Source organism: Trachinotus anak, unplaced genomic scaffold, assembly GCF_046630095.1.
Source record: "Trachinotus anak isolate AG129_WGS33_773 ecotype Australia unplaced genomic scaffold, CSIRO_AGI_Tana_v1 ptg000021l, whole genome shotgun sequence".
Taxonomy (NCBI): Eukaryota; Metazoa; Chordata; class Actinopteri; order Carangiformes; family Carangidae; genus Trachinotus; species Trachinotus anak.
The window spans coordinates 13,495,346-13,522,165 of NW_027273872.1; the positions used below are offsets into that span (position 1 = coordinate 13,495,346).

The 26,820-nt window shown below is 42.4% G+C and overlaps 1 protein-coding gene across 2 annotated transcripts; it reads left to right on the plus strand.

Moving 5' to 3' along the window:
• Positions 1-1,321: 1,321 nt before the first annotated feature.
• ccdc69 (coiled-coil domain containing 69) lies at positions 1,322-23,239 on the plus strand. 2 transcript variants are annotated; one of them, XM_071457683.1, is made up of 9 exons: positions 1,322-1,495; positions 12,815-12,878; positions 15,590-15,768; positions 16,340-16,427; positions 17,780-17,853; positions 17,946-18,047; positions 18,638-18,757; positions 18,942-19,039; positions 19,368-23,239. In XM_071457683.1, exons 1-9 carry the CDS (start codon positions 1,475-1,477, stop codon positions 19,534-19,536), a joined length of 915 nt encoding a protein of 304 aa, XP_071313784.1. In that variant the 5' UTR covers positions 1,322-1,474; the 3' UTR covers positions 19,537-23,239. The 2 variants fall into 2 exon arrangements, with proteins under 2 accessions (XP_071313784.1, XP_071313785.1); XM_071457684.1 differs by having other exon boundaries at positions 1,333-1,495; positions 12,818-12,878.
• Positions 23,240-26,820: the final 3,581 nt, after the last annotated feature.

The following is a 26,820-nucleotide window of genomic DNA, read 5'->3' on the forward strand; positions in this document are numbered from 1 at the left end:
GAGTGGTGTCGTCTGTAAACTTCAGGAGCTTGACAGACTGATGGCTGGAGGTGCAGGTGTTGGTGTACAGGGAGAAAAGCAGAGGAGAAAGAACGCAGCCTTGCGGGGATCCAGTGCTGATGGTCTGGGAGTCAGACACGTGCTTTCCTAGCTTCACGTGCTGCCTCCTGTCAGACAGGAAGTCGGTGATCCACCTGCAGGTGGAGTCAGGCACGCTCAGCTGGGAGAGCTTGTCCTGCAGCAGAGCCGGGATGATGGTGTTGAAGGCAGAGCTGAAGTCCACAAACAGGATCCTGGCATAGGTCCCTGAGGAGTCCAGGTGCTGGAGGATGAAGTGGAGAGCCATGTTGACGGCGTCGTCTACAGACCTGTTGGCTCTGTAGGCGAACTGCAGGGGGTCCAGGAGTGGGTCAGTGATGGATTTGAGATGGGACAGGACAAGACGCTCAAATGATTTCATGACCACAGAGGTCAGGGCAATGGGTCTGTAGTCATTTAGTCCTGTGGGCCTTGGTTTTTTGGGGACATTATAATATTACAATATTTTAACTACATAAAACATTATTTACCCATAATGCCCCTGGTGTTCTGTGGGGTCATGTGTTTATGTTGCGTTTTTAATAAGTTACTTTTTGAATCGCGAACAAGAAATGACGTGAAATCCAAACATATAATCACATCAAGCGGCTGTAATGTTCTCAGTGATCGGTGTTTAAATTCAGGACCAATCAGGGGCGTCTGTCTGTGGTTATAAACACTGTGGCACAGTGGGGTGTTTTTCCGCCATTTAGAAAACAAACCGAACAGCTTCTCTCAACATTACGGTAACCGTTTAAATCACAGACAATAGACGCTCTACTGCGCATGTCACAGTTTGACATGGTGCTGCCTTCAGGAGCTGTGGGAGAATACAGATATCAATCTCTGTGATCCTGGTGCAGGTTTGGTTAAAAAAATTAGACACTGACTGATAAATGAATTCATAGATTAAAAGATTGTTTCTTTTTTCACTTGGATATATATATATATATATATATATATATATAAAGCTTTTAAGTATTTTTAAAGTTAGGGTTTGGTTGTGTGTACGTTCAGAATTGCATCAGTGAAAACTAAAAACATACTTATATTTTCTTCATGTCCGGGTACAACAAGGAGGAAAAATTCATGACAACATATTTTTATTTATTTTATCACACAGTGACTCCTGATCTGTATCCTGTTTCTTGTTACCTCTGGCAAATGCAGTAAAGTTTAAAATAAAGAAGTGTTATAGCGACGAGCCCACCAAGGCTCCCTGAAGGCAGCACAGATAAGCCCCGCCCCCCCGTGGCCGGCGGCTGCAGCAGTGCGTTCACGGACTTTCTTCTTGAGTGTTTGAAAGTTGTCAACAGAGGGAAGAAGAAGACGGAGAGGAAAGGGAGCGGAGAGTCTGAGCGGCTTCACACCGACAGCAGAGCTCGGAGGAGGAGGAATGGGCTGCAGCCACAGCAAGGTGAGCGACACGGGCAGCGAAGTCCGCCGGAGAAGCGCAGAGTCTCGGCAGAAGTTGACTCTTTTTCTGGGGGAGGAGGAGGCTCATTAGCAGGCGGCCGGCGGCTGCTGTTGCTGCACGGCCGCGAAACGTGCGGGGAATGAGCTCCGCGTAATGGACCGTGTGCTCCGGACAGCTCCAGGACGGAGTCGGTACCGGGAGCAGGGATGCAGGTGTCGGGCCGGCGCCGAAGAAAATGCCGTAAAATCCCGCAGAGCGTTACTTTGTGTCGCTTGTGAACATCTGTTTCTAATCTCGCATCGTGTTTGAATCTTACGCGGTTTTTCCCACGGTGCAGTTTTTTTTTTTTATTATTTCTGATATCTGTTGTTTTAGCTCTTGAACAACCCCCCCTGTCATCTTTGTGCTGTTTTTATCGCTTTAAATGCGGCTGCTATTGTCATATGATATTTTATAGTAAATTCCTATGTGTGACTTCACAGTGTCCCTGCTGTATTACATGATGTCCTGTGATACTTTTAACAGGGGGCATTTCTCTGGTACTCCCCAGCAGTATGAGACAGTCCTAGTTCTTTAATCTTACACTTTAATTTCATGTGTCCCCCAGTTGTTTCCGTATAACATTGTGACCCTGTTGTTTGTTTGATGTCACAGTCCTTTTGCAGTAATCTTCCTGTGTATTGCAGTGGTTTGTAGTATCTGTACTGCAGTATTAGCGGCTGTGATTCTCTCCCACTGAGTATAAAAAGTATCTGGAGTTTGGCAGCTGCTGCTCTTCCTCCAGTTATTGATAGAAAGTGACGGAGCAGCGGAGGCTTCATGTGGGTCAGTGGTTTCCTAACTGAGGCCCCGGGGCCTCCCTGACCTCGACAGCAATTTGTCAAATATAGATATCAGTGTAATCTGACTTATTTTGAATCCCTTATTGAATCAGTTTCTATTGTTCCAGATTTCAACATTTGTAAGAAAGTGAAGCTAAAAATGGCTCAAAGCCAGAGTTTCAGGTGACTTCTGTCGGCTGAAAAACTCCACAGTTTCTGTGTGGTCATTAATGTTGACCTTTAGATGAGCAGCAGATATCAAATGTTGGTTAAATATGAATCAGACACATTGAAATAACAGCTGGGGCTTAGGGACTTGTTGGAAAACTTACATATTTAAAACAGCAGGAACTGATTCAAAACTTTTTAAAGATGCATATAGTATAAAGAGAGATTATAAAGCAGGTCCAGGTTCTATATGAATACTGTGAAAGTATCAAAGTGATCAGTCCACAGAGAAATGCACACAGCCTGTATTCAGAAACTGAGTCTTAAAACCAGCCGTCAGGACTTCTGCAACTTTGTGATGTCACAACAAAACAGTGACTGCCCTCAGCCATGCCCCAAGCCCCGCCCACCTAAACCCACCACCCAGCCTTGCAGGATTTGGTTTCTCTGAGTGTTTACCTGAAATCTGCTATATTTTTATTGGATCACTCAGAGAACAGTCAGCCAATCAGAAGAGAGGCTCAGAGCCCGTTCATCAGCTTTAGGGTAGCGTGATGTCGCCAAATATGTTATCATGATAAAAATGTTCATATGAGTCAATGGTGATAATTAATGACTTGTTTTGAATAAAGAGCAGGAGAACAGTCGCGGGCTGCTGTGTGATATCGTGAGGCTCTGTGTTGGTGCTGAGATCCTCTCCATCCAGCTGTTTCTTGAGCTGCAGCAGATGTTGGTCGTGACTGATAACATGTTGTGTAATCCAGAGGGTGGAAGGTGTTAAAATAAGTTAGTTGTGTTCCCGCTTTTTTTCGGGACGGTTCTCCTGCACAGTTTAAACTCTTCAGCGGCTGCACCTGTTCAGTGAGCACGCTCCATTATCAAGGAACACGACAGGCTGTTTATGAGCCAGGGAGGGAGCACACAGCCGTTAAACCACTGGATTTTCTATTAAACTATTTTCTTATTGTTGTTGATGAAGTGTGTGTGTGTGGATGATTCATATCTATCATTTTATCTCCCAGTCTTACTTCCTGCTCATGTGGTGTTGGGGTTGTGAGCTCTGCCAAAAACCTTTTTGCTGCATCTGTTCTGCAGCAGGTTGTTGACGTCGAGTTAGAGAGCTTCAGGTTCATAAGTCAGAGCTGACGTCAGCCACCTTCATGTGTTTCTCAGCTCCTCTGGTCTCATGTATGTGGAGCTGCAAAGATTTAGTGATCAAACGGAAATTCATCCTCAACTGTTATTAGTTGATATTACTGATATTGAGTCATCGTTGAAAAGGAAATCAAAAAATGACAGATTTCTCTTCTTATCTTGGTCTGACATTGGGTGAGTTGAGTATTTCTTGGTTGTGATCTTTCGGTTGCATAAAACAAAACCTTTAAACTTGTGTTGACTTCTCAAGATAAATTATTATTATTGATCATAATCTTTCTGCTGAAACATTAAGAAATAATAATATTCAAAGAAGCAGTCATTCATGGATCCTGCATTAAAACCCCCTCAGACGTTCGTGTCACCACAGAACCAGAACTGAAGCAGACCAGTTCTAGAGGCTGTTACATAACCTGAGCTCCAGTAAAGCTTTGATTAGCTCAGAATAGAAAGAGCTCAGTCTGAGCTGCTGCTGAGGAGATCAATGAGGCTGCTGTGTGATGGTTTTAATCCTGCTTTAATTCAAAATGTACTCAGCTGACGCACCTGCGCTCACCTGCTGGAGGTTTGTGTGCAACATAGTGAAGAGACAAACTTCCTGTTTTTGTCAGGAGACAAAACATCTGCTTCAACATGATTAAATTCCTTTCGTTTATTAAAACACAATATTAACAGGATAAAGTTCTGAACCTAAGAGCTTTTCTCTATAAGAGTCCTGGTTGTTCCAGACTTCTTCATGTCATAATGATGGAGACCACTGAGCTCTTGAACCTGTCTTTGAGCTCTGCAGCAGTTCTTCCTCCTCATGGTTCCTGCTCTGATCTGCATTGTCAGCTGTGAGAACTGATATAGACAGGTGTGTGTCCACAGGTGGACTTCAATAAAAGGGTAGAAACATCTCAGAGATGATTGAGAGAAACGGAGGAACCTGACAATGTATGAGGGTCTGAATCCACAATGACATGGGAATTTATTAAAAAGGAAAAACTGAAATATCAAAGTATTGAGTGTAGCTGATGAGGGAAATGTTTTTATTTTTTTTTATTTTAGCTGCAACTTAACATGTGAAAACAGTGAAGGGGTCTGAAGACTTTCTGAATGCTCTGTAAAATCTGTCTTGGTAATCAGCTAGCCTCGTTAGCCTCTTTAGCGTGTTGAGGTGAAGAGGACTCAGTGCATTCAAGCTTAACATCAGGGATACCCTGGATCATCCTGGACTTCAACACCTGCAGCAGCTTCACTAGTGTCTGCACCTGCAGTCTGGCCTTCCCCCAGCACCAACACAAATAACCCTGCTGGTCTGAAGGTCTGTGCTGAAGTGCAGGTGAACTGGCGACTCTGAATTACCTGTAGGTGTGAATGGTTGTTAGTCTCTGTGACAGACTGTGACCTGCGCCTGCCCCCCCAGTGAATGAATGACTGGATCACTATGTAACGTGTGATATGAGGTCAGATTAAATGTCAGCTTCAGTTCACTTCCTCACCTCCTGTGTCTCCAACAGTCACAGTTTCCACACAGGTGTGCACCTTCTCCTATCAGGTAACTTGTTTTTATAGACGAGTATAAGATTGTTTAACTGAAAATAGTCAGAAGAAGAAGAATATTCACCTGTTCTCCTGTCGTCCAGGTGTGTGACTGTGGACAGAGCTCTCTACTAAAACCCCCTGGACACACAGCAGTTTAGAGTTGGTGAATGGAACAAACTTTAGTAACTAACTTCCTGTTGTGCTCTGAACAGTCCCTTCACCTCATGTGTCCCTTCAGCTCTCTGTGGCCCCTGGGGAGGGGCCCGACCTCTGATGTAGGTTAAACCACTTTATGTGGGGGTCAGACTGAACCTGGGTCTGCTCCTGTGGGATCAAATATTCATGTACTGATGAAACAAAATTGTTTTACCGATCAGTGTCTGTTTTCTGTTCAGTAATAATCAATAAAGTTATGAGAGGTCAGGGGTCAGTTGTGGAGGTTTGACCGGGATCTGGTGTTTGGCTCTGTGGGTGACATCATCATGATCTTGTATATTTAGGGTAAAGTTCACGATGCAGCAGCTGCACAATAAAGTTCAATTAGAAAACAGTTTCCAAACCGCAGCTCTGTGGGAGGAAGAGGAGGGAAGAGACTCCTCATGCTTCAGAGCCACGGTTCTCAACATGGAGGTTGGGACCCTGTGGGAGGCCGTGTTTTTGGAGTCGTTGTTGTTGTTGTTGTTGTTGTTGTTGTTGTTGTTGTTGAGGGGGAGGGGGGTCTAATCAGTGTCCTCTCAGGTCCAGTGTGACCGCTGGTTCGGTCTTTGTCTCTCAGTCCATCGTTGTGTCTTGTTGGACTCAGACCAGCTGGCTCGCCTCCTGACGGTCGATTCAGGGCAGCACGTAATATTTTGCTGTAGCTATGGTAACGTAGATAAATTCTGAGTTTAGCTGTGAAATAAAACGTCACATGAAGCTCTCGTGGTTCAGGATCTCTGCAGGCAGCTCAGACCTGATCAGGAACCCGCACAGTCTGGGTCACATGAGGCCGGTCCTTGAGGAGGAGGAGGAGGAGGAGGAGGAGGAGGAGGAGGAGGAGGAGCTTCATCATTTCAGGTGTTGTCTTCACACCACCTGAGGAACCTGAGGCCTCATTAACAACAGTGTGTGAAACCAGGACACACAGAAGGTGTGTGTGTGTATTTAGAACCACACACACAATAATCCTGTTACTAATATCAACCATTTGATGGTCAAATAAAGATGCTGTAACCAGGTTGTGTTTGTTTTAGTTGAGTTTCATTTAAAACTAGCAGTTTCTTGTTTCACTTCCTGCTATTTATTTAAGAGAATTTTAATTGTATATTATATTATGTGATATTTTATTTATTTCTGAGCTGATCCTAAAGATTAGTGTCAATGCTGATCGGGCATATTTTTATTTACTGTATCAGCTTAAAGGAGTTCTATGTAAGTTTTGCTATTGCTACATAGCTAACATTAGCATTAGCAGTTGTTCACTTACCAGTCTGAAGAAACTTTAGTTCAGCATCAAACTTCTTCTTCTTCTTCTTTCTTCCAGTTAAACTTCTATCTACATCTTCTCTGTAATTAAAGCTGATCCACCTGATGGACTTGAATCAGGACCTTCAGTATCTGGATCAAGGATCACTGTAACCAGTGATTATGTTTGGTATATATGGTGAATGTGAGCAGGTGAGGGTGTTATTGTGTGTGGACAGGTGTGGGTAAATCCTCATTCAGAACTTGTTCCATATGTGCTTCAATAAACAAGTCTGTCTCCAAACAGCTTCTTGAGAAGTTGGACAGTGAACTCCTGGGTTGAGTTTTGCAGCTGACAAGTGTGAGAACCGCACAACTCATAATCACTGTTCTCATTTTTACTTCCTCACAGTGAGGAGACGCTCGAGGAACATTGTTGGTTCCTGTTTTTTTTTTTTTTTTTTAAGTTTCTGCACTGAATGATCATTAAATGTAAAATGACGTGAGCTTCTAAAGAAGCAGTGACGTTGTTTAAATTTCATTGTGAACGGAGCCACAGACAGTTTGACTTCAAACACCAAAGGTCAGAGGTCACACTGAGCAGCAGAGGCTGAACAACAGTTGTCCATTCAGTCCATCAGGTTTTCTGTTTGATTCTGGAAGATCGTCCTCACACCCACGTTTCTGTTTTACCAGAGCGTCGGCTCAGTGCTGCGACGCTTCAGACATAAACTGAGTCTGGAAACCTGTAACCTCAGAGTCCATCAGAGCAGCAGACCATCTGCTGGTCTCAGCAACAGCTGGACAAGTGTGAATCAGACCTGGAGTTGAGAAGTGACCTCAGTAAGTCTGTTTTTACCTCCAGTCCATGTGTTTTATCTTGAAGCTCTGGAGCTTGTGTTGAGTCAAAGTGCTGCTGCCTCTTCATGCTTCACCACTGCAACATGTAAAAGATGCTCTTCGTTTGATATCTGTTCAAAAACATGATGCACAGATAAAAACGTAGTTCCCATCGTGCCTCAGTGCTGTGACTCAACATGTCGGCTGTAAAGCTCCAGATGAGGACCAGATGTTTTGGTTTAGCAGAGACTCCAAATGATCAGATAAACTCCACCTCTGTTGTTTCTGAAGCGCCTCCTCATCATTTGTTGATTTTAAAGGTGTGTATGTGTATATGTATGTATGTATTATATATACAGAGTCCATCAGAGCTGTATTATTCCAGTCAAATACACACATGGTATATGTGCGTATTTGTCATGATGCATCTGAAACTGTTGCAGCTGATTTTCGGCGCCTGCTGCTGCTGTTATTAAAAATCCTGGTGTCACAGATGGATCAGTGTCAGTGCACAGAGCAACAGGTTTATTCTTACAGCACGTCTCATGATTTGATCATTAAAAATGTCTGAGCTTGATTTAAAAGAATTAATATTAATTGGATTTATATTATATTGTATTAGATAATATATACTGGATTTATTTCTTGAAATAAATATAAAAAAATATTAGGATTATTAGTGAATAAGGAGACAGATAACTGATATTTGGAACCGATAAAACAACACAAACCTGCTACATAAGGACCAGGTGTTTCTATTATTTAGCCCACCACATTTATTTTAATGAAGGAAGGCTAAATAACAGAAACTTCTCTGTATAACGAAACACAGCTCCACACACTGCGTCCTTCACAGTGATCACACAGTTGAATCAACAACAACCTGAACATTAAAACCTTCATGAAGGAGGATTTATTCCAGGACTGTTGTATTAGCCTACATCAGTTTCATCTAGATGTTCCTAATAAACTTACAACTGAGTGGATATTAGTAATTATCAGTCGTATTCACAGGCAGCAAAGAGCCGGACTGGAATTAATTGGCTGCTTCCAGTGCTGCTGAGAACTGCATGTATGGATTAAAATATCAATACATCATATACATCTACACATCTGCCAGGCAGCCTGAATACTCTTTAATAATAACAGCTTTATCATACAGATTATTATTATTTTTGTTGTTTTTGTTGTTGTTGTTGTTATTATTATTATTATTATTATTATTATTATTATTATTATTATCATCATCACCACCTTCCCCCTTTTTAAAAAAAATATAACAAGTAAGTTTGAACTCACTCACTTTGTACTTCTGTCTGTGAGGTTGTTGACGTGCTGACGTCAGTGTCTCATCTCCAGTCTCTGGGGTTTGTTACTGTAGCGTTCACTGCTGCTCTGTCTGAACTCGGTTAACTCTGCTGTTCTCTCCATCTCAGGGACTAACTACCTGCTGTACATTTAAACTGACTAGTTCTGCTGCAGCTCTCACAGTCTCTGCTCCTTTAGTGACTTTTACTAATTCAGCTGTTGTTTACGTGCTATTTAGATCAGCTAGTTACGTTAGCTTAGCATTCAGCAATACCTTCTCTCTCTCTTGAAAATAAACTAATAAATAAATTTGATTAAGCAGCTGTGATTTAAGTCAAGACATTGGTCAGAAAAATTCTATTATATGTTATATTAATACAGATATTCTCCTTTTCTGATGAGTTTTTCTGAGACTAAAGTCTTTAAATCCTCAAAGGAAACATGAAGAGAGTGAGTGTGGAGCCTCAGTAGCTGCTCGTATTTATAACGACATCACAGTGTGTTTGATGGTTTTTCCTCGTGGACATGGCGCCACATGAAGAGCTGTTTTCCCACATAATAGACTCTGAACTGAGCAGCTCTTTGTGAAGAGTTTCTGCTCCGCGATGAGCGACAGGTGTTGTTAACGTGCTGAGTTGATCCTCGTGAGGACGGAGCAGCTTCAGGCTGAATTCTCTGTCTGCCCCTCAAACGTGAGACATTTGACACGTCGAGTCTGTGAGTGAGTTTAACCTGGTTCAGGAGACTCCTCACAGGAAGCTAAGTCTCATCCCGCCACTCAGCAGCTTTTTACCGTGTAGCTGAGAGTCCAGCTGGAGACAGAGCTGTGTTTGTCCTGCAGGTTGGATCAGGTCTTCAAATCTACACAGAGTGAAACTGAGGGCGAGTCCTGAGGGGAATGTCATCACAGTTTTAGAGGATGTGTGTGTGTGTGTGTGTGTGTGTGTGTGTGTGTGTGTGTGTGTGTGTGTGTGTGTGTGGTTGTGTGTGCGTGCATGCCTTGATTCTTACTGCAGTGTTTCCCCTTTGTTGTGTTGTGGTTTTTCAGAGGAGGAAAACAGTGATTACTGCTGTGCAGAGACATGTTTGTTACCAACATGGTGGGACAGAATGGAAACAGCTGCTGCAGTGACTGAGCTCCCAACATGAAACCCTGAGCAGAGGATACTCTGACCTCTGACCTCAAAAACGCACATCTTCCCTAACTCTGTCAAATCTGAGCACACAGGCCCTCTGCTCTCTGTTACCATGGAGACTTAATATCTGTAAGTTTAAAGGAGACGCTCCCTCTATCTGCAGAAATTTTTTTAAGTTTTTAAGTTTCCCTCAGTATCACAGTGATGCACTGACAGTTGTCTGAACGTGTGTGTGTGTGATCCGTTACAGCGTTGTTACATCAGCATTTGTCACTGTAGATGTTTGCACATTGTTGTCTCACTGTAGAGGAAGTAAAGGATGTGTTTCCTGTTTCGGGGAAAGAGTCAGAGGTCAAAGGTCGCCTTTGTTCAAATTAAACTGTGTGAATGTGCCAGAAACACTGGAGCATTGTTTGGAAATGAAGAAGTCATCACATCCATCGGCCCGTGTCATACAGAGACCACAGACTGCAGCGTGATGTCACATCCTCTTTCAGGTGTGGCACCCTGTAATTGGACAGATGTGATCATATATCATCTGACCATCACCGCTCACAACCAGGACTGGTTTGGTCAGTGCTCACGACCCTGCTCCTGATCAGGGTCTGCCCCACTTTGAACTGAATTTTCTGTCCAAAATGGAAATGAATCCTGAATGAATCCGGAGCTTTGGCTCCTCCCACCAAGGTTTAAATCAGCCAATGAGATGCTTTATATTCACCTGTGGAACATATGAGAACTTTCCTCAACCTTGAAATGAGACATACGGTTCAGTGCAGGTTTTTCTTGAAGGCGGAGTGTTGGACAAACACAGATCTGATTTATTGCCTTTTTAAGAAGGAGGCCCCTGAGACGCCTGGAGGAACATATGCTTCTCCTCCTCCTTCTTCTCCTCCTCCTCACACTGAGCTGTGAAATGCAGCGACACGCTGCTGAGCTCCGGTCCTGAACCAGAGACGTGTTTAAACCAGAGAGATTTATTGTTTCAGCTCCACTTTAAATAAAGTCAGTGTCCAGTTTGCAGAGCAGAGTTTAGACGTGTTTATACAGTGGGAGGGTGTGCGTGTGTGTGTGTTTTAGGGTGTGATAGTTTGGCCTCATTGCTTGAGCAATGAGTGTGTGTGAGGTAATACAGTAAGCATTCAGTTAGTGTGTATTGTCAGTGCTTGTGCACAATCAACGTGGCCTGGAGTCTGATCTTTCAGCTCCAGTGTGCTTGTGCAATGTCAACGTGTGTGTTTGTGTGTTTGTGTGTTTGTGTACTCCAATATTGATCCTTAAACTCCTGAGGCAGGTTTTTTTTTTTTTTTGTTGATCTCTCTCTTGTGTCAGTCTACACTGAACAAAAGTAAAACTCAACACTTTTTTTTTTTTTTCAAGTTTTCATGAGTGTAAATTTCGAATCAAACTAAAGACATTTTTTTTTTCATATTAAATCTGTGTCATTTCTCCTTTACCAACATCATCCCTCTGACAGGTGTGGCATATCCAGATGTTGGTTACTCAGCATGATACTGCACAGGTGTGGTGGCCTGGGCTGTCACAATAAAAGTCTTAGATCTTTAATTTCAACTCATGAAAAATGAGAGTAAATACAAAAGTGTTGCATTTATATTTTTGCTCAGTACAACAACAACTAATGTCAGAACAGAAATGTTAAAGAAACTGTCTCCATCTGTGATTTGAGTTTTGAATGAGAACAAGACGTCTGAAGATGAGAAGACTTTTCTTCTGACAGGTTATTGATTAAAATCAGCAGTGAGACAGACATGTCCTCAGTAGATCAGTGAGGATGTGGAGGGTCCAGCATGAACACAGTCGTCCTGTTGTCCTGAGTCAGAGCTGCAGCTGAAGTTATGTAACACGGGGAGAACAGAGGCGACGTTGCAGCGTCAGTCATGTGGAGACTAATGAGCAGGAAGCTGCCAGGTCACATTTCATAACTAACCCACTGCTCCAGTTTAAGACCAGACCTGAACCAGGACTTTGAGTCCGAGGAGCCTCAGCGGACTGAACGTGGTGACAGAGGTGATGTGATCTGGGCCATCATGAACCATACTCTGAAGACTGAGCTCAGAAAACTTTAACTCTGATTTCTAATAATAAGAGACGGAATCAGTCTGAGGCAGGAGGTGATCTGAGGTTGTCGACCTCCTGATGAAGAACCAGATGTTTGTGAATTATGACATGAAATAAAATTAGAAATCTGTTATTTAGTCTTTAGTTTTTCTTTGCTGTAGACTTGAACCAGACAGCTGATGATCCTGATGGGCCTTCCTTTTGAGGTTCTCCAGGCAGGTCCAAACTGGGAGGAGACCTCAGGGTAGACCCAGAACTCACTGGAGGGACTACATATGGCCTTTGGCCATATGGATGGCCTTCAGAGGGACTTCTAGGTCTGAACTCAATCATTCGGCCTTATGCTCCTTCTCCTCCACTGTGTTCCTCTAATGAATGTTGTCTGTCATCACCATCCCTGCACACAGACTGTTAGCTATAGCGTTAGCTGCTGGACCCTGCAGGTCAGGACAGGCTTTGATGGCTCGTTACCAAGGTCAGAGATGATCGATACCTGATCAATGAGCAGAATTGTTTCAGTCATCTCGTCACAGACTGAATCATCAGTTCCTCTCTGTGAGTTTCACAGTGTACATTTAATACATTGTGCAACAGCTCAATATCAGACAAATCAAATTAAGTGGATTAATCATCCAGCTCCAGCTGCAGTCTCTCTCACCTCTGCTTGAATGTGACCAATCTCTGACCTGAGGCGTCGGCTTATTCAACTCTCACAGGTTGTTTCAGAAGACGAGGACAAGCTTTGTGTTTTTGGTCCTGTTAGTGGAAACAAATCTGTCAGACTCTTCTCATCAGTCTGTTCTCTATGTTTGTTCTTCTTTTTCTCTTCCTGTCATCATCAGAAGAAAAGCAAAGGCAAGAAGGGAGAGAAGACTCAGAAAGAGAAGGGCCGCCGAGATGAAGGAGGTGAGTGGCTTTTAAATATCTAAGTCTGAGACACTGTGGGTTTCCTCCGGACTGTTCTCAGCCTCGTTCTCACTTCCTGTTACCTGAACCAAAACAACACAGATGTCACAGTCCATACAAACATGAATATTTACTGCTTCAGCTCACAGTTAACATCGTCCTTTAAACAGGTTTGTGAGGTGACATTAGTTTACTGTAACTTTAAACCTTATTGATGTGATGTCATACACATCCTGCTGGAATCAGCACAGGGATGATGTCCAGGTGTCAGGTGATCCAGAATCAGAGACTAGCAGACGTATCAGAACAGTTAGTGCAGCTAGCATCTTTTATTTCTTTATGTTGTTTGTTAGCTTGTAACTGGCGGTGGCCAGTAGCCCCACCCAATCCCCACAATATGACAGGATTGGTTTCTTAGGTCATATAACGTATAAATCCCTGACTGTCTGAATCTGTTTTATGAGACTGTCATTGGTTCACTGCAGTTCAAGGTGAAAATACTCAGTGATAGTGTTAACTGATTATTTCACTCATCATATGTCTTTATTGTATAAAAACATCATATGTACGTTAACGAGGTGAAACACCTGATTTTCATCAGAGGGTCTTCATGAACAAAACCACCCCTTCACTGTCACTGTCACTGAAATACTTAAGTTTGATACTGTCAGTATTTGACCTGAGACTCACAATGTCCCATCATGTCCTTTTATATACAGACCTTTACTGTGAGGTGAAAACGTGTGTAGTCAGGCCCTTCCACAGATATAAGGTTAATATATGGTGTTTGTTGTGACCAGCTCAGACATGTAGTGTCTGTCATCAGTTGAAAACAACTGACGGTGAAAGACAGTCCACTGAGGTTCAGATCAGCTGACGTGGAAAATACGATAATGTGATTAAATATAAAAGGTTCAGTAATTATTAGCTGCAGTTCCAGAGTTTCCCACAATTAAACATGAGAATCATCAAACTGTGAGGTCAGAGGGAACCAGAGGTGATGACAGGCAGAGGATGAAGATACAGAACAGGGGAAAGGAGTGTAACAGAGTTTAAATGAAGCTTCTTCTGTGAGGGTTTGACTCATATGTGACTGTCACTTCCTCCTGTTTACGAGCAGAAACCAGTCATTTACAGCAGGACGGTGCAAACACTGTCGTCATCTCTGTGATTCACCCTTGCTGTGGCAGCAGGAGCTGGACCTGAATAAGTCTGAAAACACAGAATACTGAGACCACACAGGTTCTCGATTTAGAGCTTTTGAAACTGGTTTCATAGTAAAGTTTTTCAGTTTGATTTTTGTTTCCAGACTCTGAGACAGATGATAAATTAAATTTTTCCAGAAAGGACTCTTTTCTCATTTAACAGGAGACGCAGACAGGAGCTCAGCCAGTCGAAAAGTATGATTTAACTGATCGGAGAATAAACAACTGAGATTATAATTTCAGACCGGACATTCAGAGCCAACTTTCCATAACTGACTCTCTGTGATGTGTTTTTAGATTTGTTATCCATTCCTGGTGTCATCCAGTTCATCCCTGATACTATAAATCCCTTTAGATTTAATATTGTTTCTTGTCACAGTTCACCTCTGCAGTGGAGGAAGTAAAATAAAATTTAAAGAATTTAAAATAAAGTTTGCTGCAGAGTTTGAGACGGTTGAACTGAACGAAACTGAATCTGGTCTTTAAGATGAATTCAGACTCAGGCTCAGACCTGCTCCACCTCAATATCGACCGATTATTAGAAAAACAGCAGGAAAAAAGACTTGAGTTATTGTTACATAACATCTACACGTTTCAAACATCCACCAAGTCACTGCAGGTTTTTGACCTCTGTTCAGTAGAAAGTAGAAACAGTTTGATGATGAGCTCAGTGAGTTAATGTTAATAATTATCTTCAATGAGCCTGAGACACTGGAGATGTTTTTAAGACTGAAGCCTGCAGACGTGTGTTTGTGTGTGAGACAGATCATGTGTCTACATGTCGATGATGTAACTGACAGGTTGAAATTCAATTAGTCAGAAACACTTCCTGAGCGTTGATCTGCAGATCCAGGTGTGTGTGTGTGTGTGTGTGTGTGTGTGTGTGTGTGTGTGTGTGTGTGTGTGTGTGTGTGTGTGTGTGTGTGTGTGTGTGTGTGTGTGTGTGTGTGTGTGTGTGTGTGTGTGTGTGTGTGTGAGAGTTTGTTGAATGTCTGTTTTTCAAATTTCCATGACGATGACATCATATCTCTGTGCAGTTTTGTGTTAACCCCTTCGTGTCACTCAAACATCAACTTTTAATATTGATTCAAATTCATGAAATATAGAGACATCAATTATTAATCAAATAAATTATCTATTGCCACTAATAACGTCATTGATTAAAGATCAATCAGCAGAAGATGAGGATGTGGTGTAACTGCAGTTAGCTGTAGCCACTGGGTGGTGTCTCTCACAGTTGATAAGTTACATGTGTTTGCTGATGATTATAAAACAAACTTTTTACCAAGTGTCTGTGACATAATTATTATTTAACTGAAAGATGAGGAGAACATTTATCTTTATCTTTGTTATTGACTTTTGATTGATTTGTTGTCAGCGTGTATTACAGAAGTTCTGTGGTTCTGCTTTGGTTCCACGGTCAGAACAGAATCAGCTGTGACCTGTAACGGCCAATTGGACAGAGCTCAGCTGACCTCACTCACCTGTTTGACTGTGTCTCTGCAGGTAAACGTACATCAGGTGAGCAGGACGTCTGTCTGGAGAAGCAGCTCGAGCGCTTCGAGTGGCAGCTGAGAGTTTTAAAGGAAGTGCTCTCAGCCAATGGGAACGCAGAGAGGGCGGAGCTTCTCAAAGACCATGCCGATGAGGACGTGTGCGCCCTGGTCTTCAGCATCCTGGAGAAGGTGAGGAGACGATGTGAGACTGATTAAAGGTTGATCAGGGACAGGATTCAGCAAAGACTCTGTGATGTTTATATTCATACTGGCCTGGCCTGCACAGAGACGCGACCTCAGGCCCCCATCCAGCGCCAGACCAGAGCCTGATGGTTTCACTGGCCACATGGTCAGAGGCTCAGCCGTTGCTCAGACTGTTGATCTGGCAAAGTGTTCCAGCTCAGATGGCAGCTGTGAAACCGGTTCATGTGACCACCTGAGCCTGCAGCCGCCACTCTGTTTACTCTGCTTATGATTCATGGCAGACGCCATGAACGTGTCCTCGCTGTGACCCTGTCGGTGCTCAGACCCAGCAGAGCGTCACAGCTCTCACTCATTGGTTCTGAGCCATGATCCTCCTTGTTTCTCAATAAACCTCAGGTTTTTGTCTCTTTGCACTTTAAATTCATGTTTTCACTGATGCTCAGGTGAAGTTATCACAGTGTAAACAGGTGTGGTCTCTCCAGGTGTCATCAGTGTCTCATCTTAATGTCCCACCTGGAGAGAGTTTGAACTGAATCCAGTTTGTTGTGATTTTCAGGTGAGAACGGAGACGACGGCTGATTTAAATGTTCTGCATGAACAAAAAAATCAAACTGTGACAGAGGAACATGAGAGACACGTGGAGGGTAACAGACTGCATACATCACCATTTCATGTTTTAACATAAACATCTTTCACATGACATTTTTATATCTCATGAATGTGCTGTTACATAAATGCACATGTGAATTTCGTTTAGACACATTCCTCATGTTTCACTAATGAACACATGAATTCTCTGTGTGTCTGTCTGTGTTGCACTGACTTTGACCACTTCAGTGTGTCCGGGCCTGTCGTCCAGATTTTCTATTATTAGTGTGTAGCCATCGAGCAAACGGCTAATTATAGCACAGCTGAATCAAGTCTTGACAGTGGATCTGAACCTTTATATGGAGGTCAGTCAGTCCAGTAAAGCACATGGAGCAGATATCAAATCATCCACTCTGTGAACCAGTTCAACATTAATGGAGTCAGAAACATTAAGAATAACATTAATGGAGGATTTATCACAGGATGCATCAGGTTCAGCTGGGTGTACCTAATAAACTGAGCACTGAGTGTATTGGTTTCATGAGTTGTGTTCTGTCAAAGGAACACCTGCTGATTATCTGAGTCTCTTTATTTTTCATGTTGTCGATAAAGTTGTTTCAACTTAAAAAAACCCCAACTATTTTCTAAAACTAAATCAGGCAGGCAGGCAGGCAGGCAGGCAGGCAGGCAGAGGACAAACCCTGTATTCAGATGACCAGTCCTCTGGCACCACCCTCAGGATAAACTCGTGGTAAAAACTATAAAAACAAGTTTTCTCTGTATTTTTTGTTTTGTGGTTGTCTTTGTAAACACAAATGATAAATATTGATTAACTTTCAAAGTGGAAGGTGGGTCTCATGGGGGGGTGTCCAAACTGTTGCAGGGGAGGCTCAGTGCATGGAAGGAAAAATATCATTGCAGTAGTTATTAGATTAGTTATCAAAATCAGATCTGGTCACTGTGTGTAATTTGGTTACAGAGAGAGTTCAGTTCAGAGTCAAACTAATGCCTCAGCACAGAGCTGCTGTATCAGGATCAGCTCTTCAGTCTCTGATCAGATAACTATCATGATCCCATAGACATCCAGGAACTAAGTGAAACAAAGCCGGCAAACTAAAGTGGGGGGAGGAGGTTTGTCTGAGGGGGATCCACAGGCTATATTTGATTTATTTAATCTTTATTTCATATAGAAAAGTAATGTACTGTAGAATACAAAGAAAACAATACACAACACCTACGATGTAAAATTGTATTCATTTTTATATATAAATGAATATATAACTTTATTAAGTAAAAGCGTGTTTGCTAATACCAAGATCCACACACACACTGTTGCCACTGTATAACCTGATCTGTGTGTGACTGTATTAAACTGAACATCAGTCTCTGTTTGTTTCGTTTTCTGCAGAGCTGCAGAAAACACACGAAGAAGAGAAAAGTCAGCTGACAGAGACGTTCCGTGCAGCTGAGAACGTCCTCAAGGTGAGAATGTCTGTGTGAATAAAGATTGCGTTACAGTCACATGACTCTGCATCAGTTCACGCTGTAGTTCTGAACCCGTGCTGTGACTGTAGGGTAAAGTGGAGGAGCTGACGGCAGAGCTGCAGGTTTACAACGAGCTGAAGAGGAGAGTCCAACAGTCTACGTTCAAGAGAGACCTGCAGAGGAACATACAGGTGGGTTTAAAGTCAAATCTAATCAGGTTCAACTTTCAGCATCGTTATAAGTAATAAAGTTATAAGTAATTAAAAGTCAGACCTGTAATAAGCTAAAACCTGTTGTGCCAAACAGGTTTCAGTTTCAATTCATGATGAACAGCAGAGACATGAAGCACTGATGCTGCAGCTGCTTCTTCCAGACACGAGACTCAGAACTGTTCATAATTTATCGTATAAAACTATCTGAAATAAAATTATTGTTGTTGTTATCAAGAAGTGCATTTACAGTTTTAAAAGTCCTCATTTTTCAGAATGGTCCCTGTCATGTTTTATGTACATATGATATTTTTGGGTTGTAACATGTAAACAGCATTTTAACAGTGAAGCTGGTTTAAACCATGTGATCTCCTGGTGGGAAGTTTTAGTTTTATCTGTAACAATACATCATATTTTGTAGGTTTGTATTTAAACTCTTCATAAAGATAAAATGTTCTCCTCTAAAAGTAACAGTAACAAATCAAACTCAAAGCAGTTTCAATGAAATCAGTCAACAGCTGATGGAGTCACACACATTAACATGTTCATGTTTTGTGTTACCTGTCCTCCAGGAACATGGCAGCCCAGGTGCATTCTGGGAGTCAGAGCAGGAGTCTCTGCTGTTTGTCATAGAGATGAAGGCTGAGCGTGTGCAGGAGCAGAGCAGGAAGCTGCAGCAGATGGACACTCTGGTTAGTTCACTGAACTTTAACGTCTATTATAATCAAATATGTTTATTGAAGAGTCTCGTTTACAGAATATTATCAGCTTCCCTTTATTTTACACAGAGTACTTTCTTCTTCTTCTTCTTCTTCTCCTCCTTCTTCTTCTCCTTCTCCTTCTCCTCTCCACCTCCTGTTCTTCACCGGTTCTCAGGTGGAGAAGAACTTGTCTTTGGAGGATCAGATCATCAACATCCTGCAGCAGAACGAGGACCTGAGAGTCCGGATCGACAACTGCCAGACTCTGATTCAGTATGTGACTTCAACTCAGCACAGTTCGATACAACAGGGTGTTAATCGAACCTCAGTCTCCTCTCGTTTATACACCAATGTGGCACCACCTGCTGGACATGATCCATCCGCTGCACAGTTTGCTTTGTTTTCAACGCATTAACCCAGTTAACCCAGTGTTTTTTTTTCAATTTGTTATACAGACAGCAGGTTGTGTTTTGTGCCTTAGATAAAATAAATCGCCTAAAACCTAAATCAGTTTGTCGCTGTAAGAGGATCCACAGAAGATCCCGCAGAACCTGTGGTGATGCCATAATAATAAAAGCCCTTTTAATTCTTTGTTTCTCAGGCAGTTATCAAAGGAGCAGCAGGAGCTGAAGGTGGCGCTGGAGAGGCAGGCAGCAGTGAACCAGAAGCTTTCTCAGGAAAAAGAGCAGCTGATGTTCAAGCTGAGACACAGAGACTCGTGTCCGACAATCCACCTGCCGGCCATGGTGCAGGAGATCGCGCCGAGATGACTCTGTTATAAAGGGCCTGAATGTGGATCCTGAGAGTCCTCAATGTAGATAGAAACCAGACTCTGCTGAACTGTACACATGCCCATAATTATACTCAAGGTAACCTGCAGTGACCTGGTTCACTCAGACTCCGACTGGGTGAGAGCTACATGTCCAACTGACCACCAACAGGTAGCGTCATCGTCCCACCTCTGCTGCTCTAGGTCCAGGTTTAAAGGCTCTGAAGCTGCATCCTGCTCCGTTTAACTGCATCTCCATGGTGATCGTTCTTATTGTGGCATGTTTACCACTGAACATGATCCTGGACCCACAGACCCACTACAGCAGATACGTGGACTCAAAGCTGGATCCTGTGTGTGTCCTGTACTGAGCCAGACAACGGTTTGGACCTCAGATCATCCTGGTGAAGGTGCAGCTCCACTGATCTGATGTCTGCTCATCCAGGTTTGATTTTTTTAGTTCTGAGCAGAGTCACTTCACTGACACAGTTGATGGTTTAAACGACTTCAGACAAAATGTTCTGTTTCATCTTATTAAAACCTGAGATGAACAGATCAGTGAGGCAGCTCCTTCAATACCTGGTCTCTCCACAAACTTTCATGGCAAAGTCATTTGTTAGCTTGGTAGCTGTCAGTTAGCAGACAGGCCAGTCGCTCTGATGACTGATGTCAAATGGTACTCCACTACAGCAGGGTTATAAAACTGGATGTTGTGACACAGCTGATATGAGAGCTTCCTCTGGTTCTCTCTGTTAGGGCCGTGCTCATTGGTTAGCACTGCAGTGTTCACAAACGCTGAGCTCCTCACAAACAAATCCACTACTCACCGCAGTTCATTGTTTGTATGTTTTCTGTTTGTTTTATAGAAACGTTGGTGTGACTGGGACGTAGTACCATACAGGTCTACGAACTACCTGTCCACCAAAGTGCCTGAGATCATAATCACACATGTCCAGCTGGATCCTCTGAGCCGTGTTGTCATTCTAGACCTTTCCTGTTTAACCACACTGCATCCAAAGCGAGCTTGGTTTACCTCTAAATGCTGAGGTTTCAAACTTACTCCTGGATGATGACTTCCAGTCCTCATACCACACTGACTCCACAACCCCCCCCGTGTTGACTCCACGCTGTAGTTCATGTGGAGGAAGCCAGACTACTGTATATCCCCAGAGAAACTGAGCATCTTCTCCTAGCCTCTGGCGATAAGCTCTTGCTGAGTGACACTAGGATGGTATCTTAGAGGCTGTTACTGATCCAGTTTTCCCATAACTGAGGCTGAGCTTTGAGTCGTGCTTCAGTTTAGCCAAGATTGTGGCATCACTACAGGTTGTTGACAGTTCAGTCACAAAGTACAGAAATCTCCAGGGCATCTTTGAAGAACTCCTTTATGTTGGAGCTACCGTCAGGAGCTCCCCATGATTACAAACATTTCACCTTGTAAAGGTCTCGCAGGTTCTGTCAAAGGCTGTTACTTTTTAGTGTGTAAGTGTTGTTTGGAGTTTGGAGTAAGAAGAACTATAAGGAGTCAATGTGCATTTTAGAGGTCCTCACAAAAAAACATGTCCACAGTCCACACTTTCAGGTTTCCCTGTGTTTGCAGACTACGACCTTTTAAAAGTTACTGTTGCTCAAGAAAGCGTAAATTCAATCTGTACACCAGGACGTCCTGCTGGAAACTTAAACCCTGTGGATTCATGAACCTGTCAACAAACCGAACAAAGCTGGATGAGATGCAGCGTCAGCAGATTCAAACCCTCGTATACTGTGATTTTTCTGGCCCTGGTCAAACCTAAAGCCAAATGTCTTATTGCTTTTCTACATGTGTGCCTTGACTGAAGTCTCACAGCCTCTCAGATCCAGTTTCCTCCTAACAGTCTGCTCTGTTCATCGTTGCTGTTGGGTGAAGACATCGCTTCACTCTCAGTATGAAATGTAAATACTCAGTATACAGTATTGAACCAAGTATTTTGGTTTGGAAGTGTTTGAGCCTCAGAATCACAACTTTTTCCTAAACAAATCATTGACTTTCAGTAAAGGAAACAAAGTGGATCAGTGTTTTTAGCATCGCATTTAGTCCTGACTTGAAGGGTGCCAGTGAATTTTAGATTCGGATCATTATTAAATCTGTTACATTCATTCTAATCCTTTTAGTAATTTCATCCAGTGAAACCAACAGGTGTGCGTACTTCAGTACTGGTACTGTACCTCTAGAGCTAATGACACACTCCATGTCAGCTTCCCTGTTAATGCTAATCTGCTGACATTACAACATGATAAACTATCTGTTTACCTGCAACTCTGTATGTAACATGTTTCATGCTAACTGTGAACCTCTTAACATCCAAAAATGATAAATGTCAGCAGGTAGTAAAGCGTGTGTTGACATGTTCATGTTTGCACATCAGCATTCAGCGCAGCTGAAGTATAACTTGAGCCCAATGTTCAGCTCCACCATCTGGTAAAACAATCTACAGTCAGTATTATGTCATAATTTTCCACCCATTGAACAAATCTTGTGGTCGCTAACTACTGTTAGCACACGGTCGTACCACACACTGACTCACTAAACGTGGTTCTGGAGGTTTGTTGACTCCTGAGGATAGCTGGTGAGCTAGCCACTAACATGCTAGCTAGCCAAATATAGCTCCCAAAGCTAGTTGGCAGTTAATTATGTGCTCATGTAGTATTGTAGTTAGTATGAATGCTAGTTTCCATCTTTTAAACACGGCGGTGTTTAAATCATAACTACAACTCAGGAAGTCAGGTTGTTGTGTCGGGGCTTCACTTGTGTTCAGGTCGGCTTTGATTTTGCTGTTTTGTAAAATAGAAGTGCCTGAAAGTCAAAGAGAGGAGGGTCCCTCACATCATAAACCATTTTGACCCTGACATGAATGAAGCTGTTCCACCTCCTCCACCATGATGTAGACAGAAGTACCAGTTAGCAGTGAATAAAATGCTGAGCTGCTTCTTGTTGACTGACTGTGGATCATGATGCTTCTCTTTGTGAAGCTCCAGCAGTTTTGCGACACTGGACGATGTTACAGCTCCTCAGCTTGTGTAAACCGTTAGAAACTGAACAACAGTGAAAGTGTGTTATGCTACAGCCTCTGATAAATTTGTATTTACTCTGCAGCAGTGTCTCCTCCATCACAGTGAATGGACTCTGGTGAAAAATCCTTGTGTGACTTGAGTCTTTGTTCGTCATCATCAGCTCTGTTTACTGTCACCTGATGTTTAAAGCTTGTTTTTAGGTTCACATCAAGATCTACATCATTAACAGCCACAGGACAATAATCACTGTTTCCTTCCCGCCTTTAAAAAGCTTGATAAATTGATATATTTTGATACTTTTTAAGGATGTGAAAAATTTGTCAGTTACATTTTTCTTTTTGTGAAAGTTTTTGGGATTTGTGGGATGTGATGTTTGTAATTGCCAAAAAAAAGTGTCAGTGTTTTGACAACTCTTTCTCCTTATGCACTAGCACTTTGACCAGTATTTCACCAGGAGTTAGTATAAGAGAGATTTTGTTCCATGTTGTATAGTTTTTAATTTTCTTCGCTTCTTACTTGTAAAAACATATTTTATCTTGTCTTGGCTGGATCAGAGTCCAGCTGTTTGTTTTCAGCGTGCCTTAGGTACACTCCAAAATATTTTCCTTTTTTTGTTTTTGGTTTGACTAAATAAAAAACTGCAACTAAAATGACCATTGAGTTTAATGTCTGATTTCCTGAAAGAAGATGTTTTATGCACTGCACATAAGATCCAGGTCTTAAATTATTGTGTTTGCACAAGATTTCTGAACAGTTTTAGGGACTTTAGGCTCACTAACGAGATTATACGGTAAATTATTCAACCACTTTAATCGGCCAAAACAAATAGTTGTTTAAGATGCTCTTTATATATAAATAAACATGTACAGTTCACTGCAAAGGTTTTAGGCTCTTCATAGCACCATGAATAGTTTTTATTTTTCATTTCTCAGTTTTATTTCTCTTTGCCTTCAAACCAGCTCCAGTTCTACTCGTACACCTGCTCTCAGTCCGCGAGGTTCTTTTCAGCTGGTTGTTCCAGCCTCCTTTAGAGCCTGCCTCAGCTCTTCTGTATCGTCATGTGATCCAGACAAACGCCGTGATGCTGGGACCTGGACTGCTGGGTGTTCCTGCTGTAGAGCAAACTCCACCTGTGGAGACCCTCACATGCAGCTGAAAGCTCAGAGGAAGCTAGTAAGTGGACCATGAGGTATGACCAAACATTTTTCCAACTGTATTTAAATTATTTTATACTTTTTGATGTTTAAATGTCTTTTCATGAGGAATCTATATTTTCTGCCTCCATTAATAGACTATAAAAAAGACTTTTTGATTCAGATTTTATTTTATGGCCCAGATATTTTACTCTTTATTGGAGAAAAACTAAACTAAAACAATAATTAAATAATTATTTTTATTGCTCAATCAATCAAAGGCTATTTATCAGAAACGTGGTGACTCCAGCCGCTCCTGTGACTCACAGCTGCTGACAAATTGATTTCAGGTCTTAAATTCCTCAGAACTGTGAGCTGTGATTTAATTTGCTCTCTTTAATGCTTTTCGTTATTTTCAGTCTGAGTACATTTCCAGTAATCAAACCAAAGTGACTGATGAGGAAGGGGCCTCGCTCTGGTCAGGTGGTGGAGTTTACATGTACGCCCACTAGAGAGCAGCAGAGGACTCCAGCAGAGAGCGTCACACTGTAAAGTGAAGATGTTACTAAAGGCACCAATTTAAGTCTCTGCTGGTGGGTGCTCTAAACAGCTGAATAGTTGACTTTACAGACACTTCTCAACAAAAGTTCAGATCTGAATTACATAATGTGTCATCCGTGGTTTGAAATTGGGAGGGGGGGGGGTCATAGAGGTGCTGGCATGGCCCTGAGTAATCTGCTTTCTGTTTAAAGCCTTCCTGTCTGGTAAAGGCGTGGAGACTTTTATTTCCTGGATGACTGTGTCTCCTTCACTAGGAGGAATCTGTACTTCATACAGTGAAGTACAGGTCAGGAATTTGTGTTTGAAGCTCTGCAGTGACTGACAGCAGGTTACAGCTCTGAGCTCCTCGTCACACCCCTCAGATCTGCTGACCAATCACAGCTCCTCTTTCCACACTGCCAGGTCCAACTGGTCCTGAACTGTGGAGCAGCTTGACTCTCACCATGAGATTTTGTGAAAACTGTGAGCAATAAATGTCAATGTGTAACTGTAAAAGACTTTTTCATATTCTAAGCTCTCTGAAAATAGAAAATAAAAAATGATGCCTAGATTGCCATTTGCTGGTCAAACAATTATTCAGCAACTATCTGATAATCGATTAATAGTTTTAGTCTATTTCCAAGAAATAATGGCTACATTTTGTACATTTTGCAGGTTGCATCATCACAGGTGTGAGGACTTGATCGTTTCTTTGCTGTATCTGATGAGAAACTGAATGTCTTTGGGTTTGGCTGCTGGTTGAATGAAAAACAAAGCCTATTTCAATATATTATATTTACCCGAGGGAACGTCAGCACACACAAAATGATGATAAAATGCCACTACCACAGACTTACACTCCGCAGGTGACATCATTCTCGTAGATATGGACTGATTCACTGAGAAAATGTGACTATAAACAACATTTTAACACATGTTTTAGTTTGACATCATTTGTATGTTAAATTATAACCATTAATACATGATGTAATATATGATGTCCACTTGAGTTGACACATGATTAATTGTTATTTCCTGTTTGTACAAAATCAATACTTGACAAATCTAACAATAATACTGTTCCTCAGATGTTGCTTGTTATCACCATATTTTTTTTTACCTGCGTCAGTCTTCTTCTGTAGAGCGACTGGACAGGTGTTCCAGAGGTGCTGACGTTTCGCCTGCCATCTTGGATTTCTTACATTTGGTTGCAGCCAGGGGGCAGCATATAGGGTTTTTAAGGACAGTCAACAGTGGTGAATACACCATCCAAACAGTCTCATGGAAGAAACTGGGCACACAGCTGTCACTGTGGTGACCACTGTGCATGAAGGGGTTAAAACCACTCTCTCTCTCTCTCTCTCTCTCTCTCTCTCTCTCTCTCTCTCTCTCTCTCTCTCTCTCTCTCTCTCTCTCTCTCTCTCTCTCTCTCTCTCTCTCTCTCTCTGTCTTTCTCTCTCTTTTAATAATCATCCTAAGTCCTGACTGATGTCACACTTGTGCAGCACTGTCATATTCTGATATTCTTTGCTTTCATTACATGACTCTGATCCTCTTTATTCTTCATTACGTCTTTCATCATCATCAAAGGTTCATTCAAAGGTTCATTGATAAATTATGGTTTTAGATCTGCTCTGTAATAAACTGACTCCACTTCCTGTGACATCACACTGCCTCACAGCTACAGAAATACAGATGCATGTTTAACTACACATTAGGGTGTGTGTGTGTGTGTTTGTGAGTGAGTGTGAATGTGAGTGTGTGAGAAGCACTGAGCGGATGTAAAGGGATCAGTTTGTCTGTGGCTATTTGACAAGCTGAGACAATACCTGAAACCTGCAGGTCAGCCCCCCCTGCTGAGTGTGTGTGTGTGTGTGTGTGTGTGTGTGTGTGTGTGTGTGTGTGTGTGTGTGTGTGTGTGTGTGTGTGTGTGTGTGTGTGCGTGTGTGCGCGTTAGCTATGGGTCACAGCCTCCGCTGTCATGTCACAGTGTTCCCATGGCACTTCACAGCCACCTGGAGACACCTGAAGCAGAGGAGAGTGTGAATGAGTGAAAAGGAAGAATGGATGAGTGAACAGCCAAGAGAAGGAGCCAGAGAAGTGAAGGATGAAAGAAATAAAGGGCTGAGGTCAGTGGAGGAGAGAAAGAGGCTGTGAGTGAACCAACATCAACAACCTAAAATGATCAACTTGTTTCTTATTATCTAACACATTAACTGTTTGAGCCTCATAGTGAAGTGAATGAATTGATCAGCAGGTTCCTGAGCTGCTGCCACTGGGGGGCATCAAACAGCCAACATGTCATTACAGCTCCGTTACTGAGTGAAGTAACAAGCTGGTGACATGAAAGCAGACGATTGATTTGTTTCCTGGATCTTCTGCTGGACTGGAGTAAAATCACTGCACATGAGGAACAGACAAAAACCAATGAGCAAAAGGTTTTCATCCGAACTACAGAAAAAACCCTCTGCTAAAGCTCTTCTTGTTTCAGTTTTTGTTTTGCTGCAGGAACGTCGTTGGTGGAGTCTGTGCTACAACCCACACCTGTGGTCTTCAGGTGA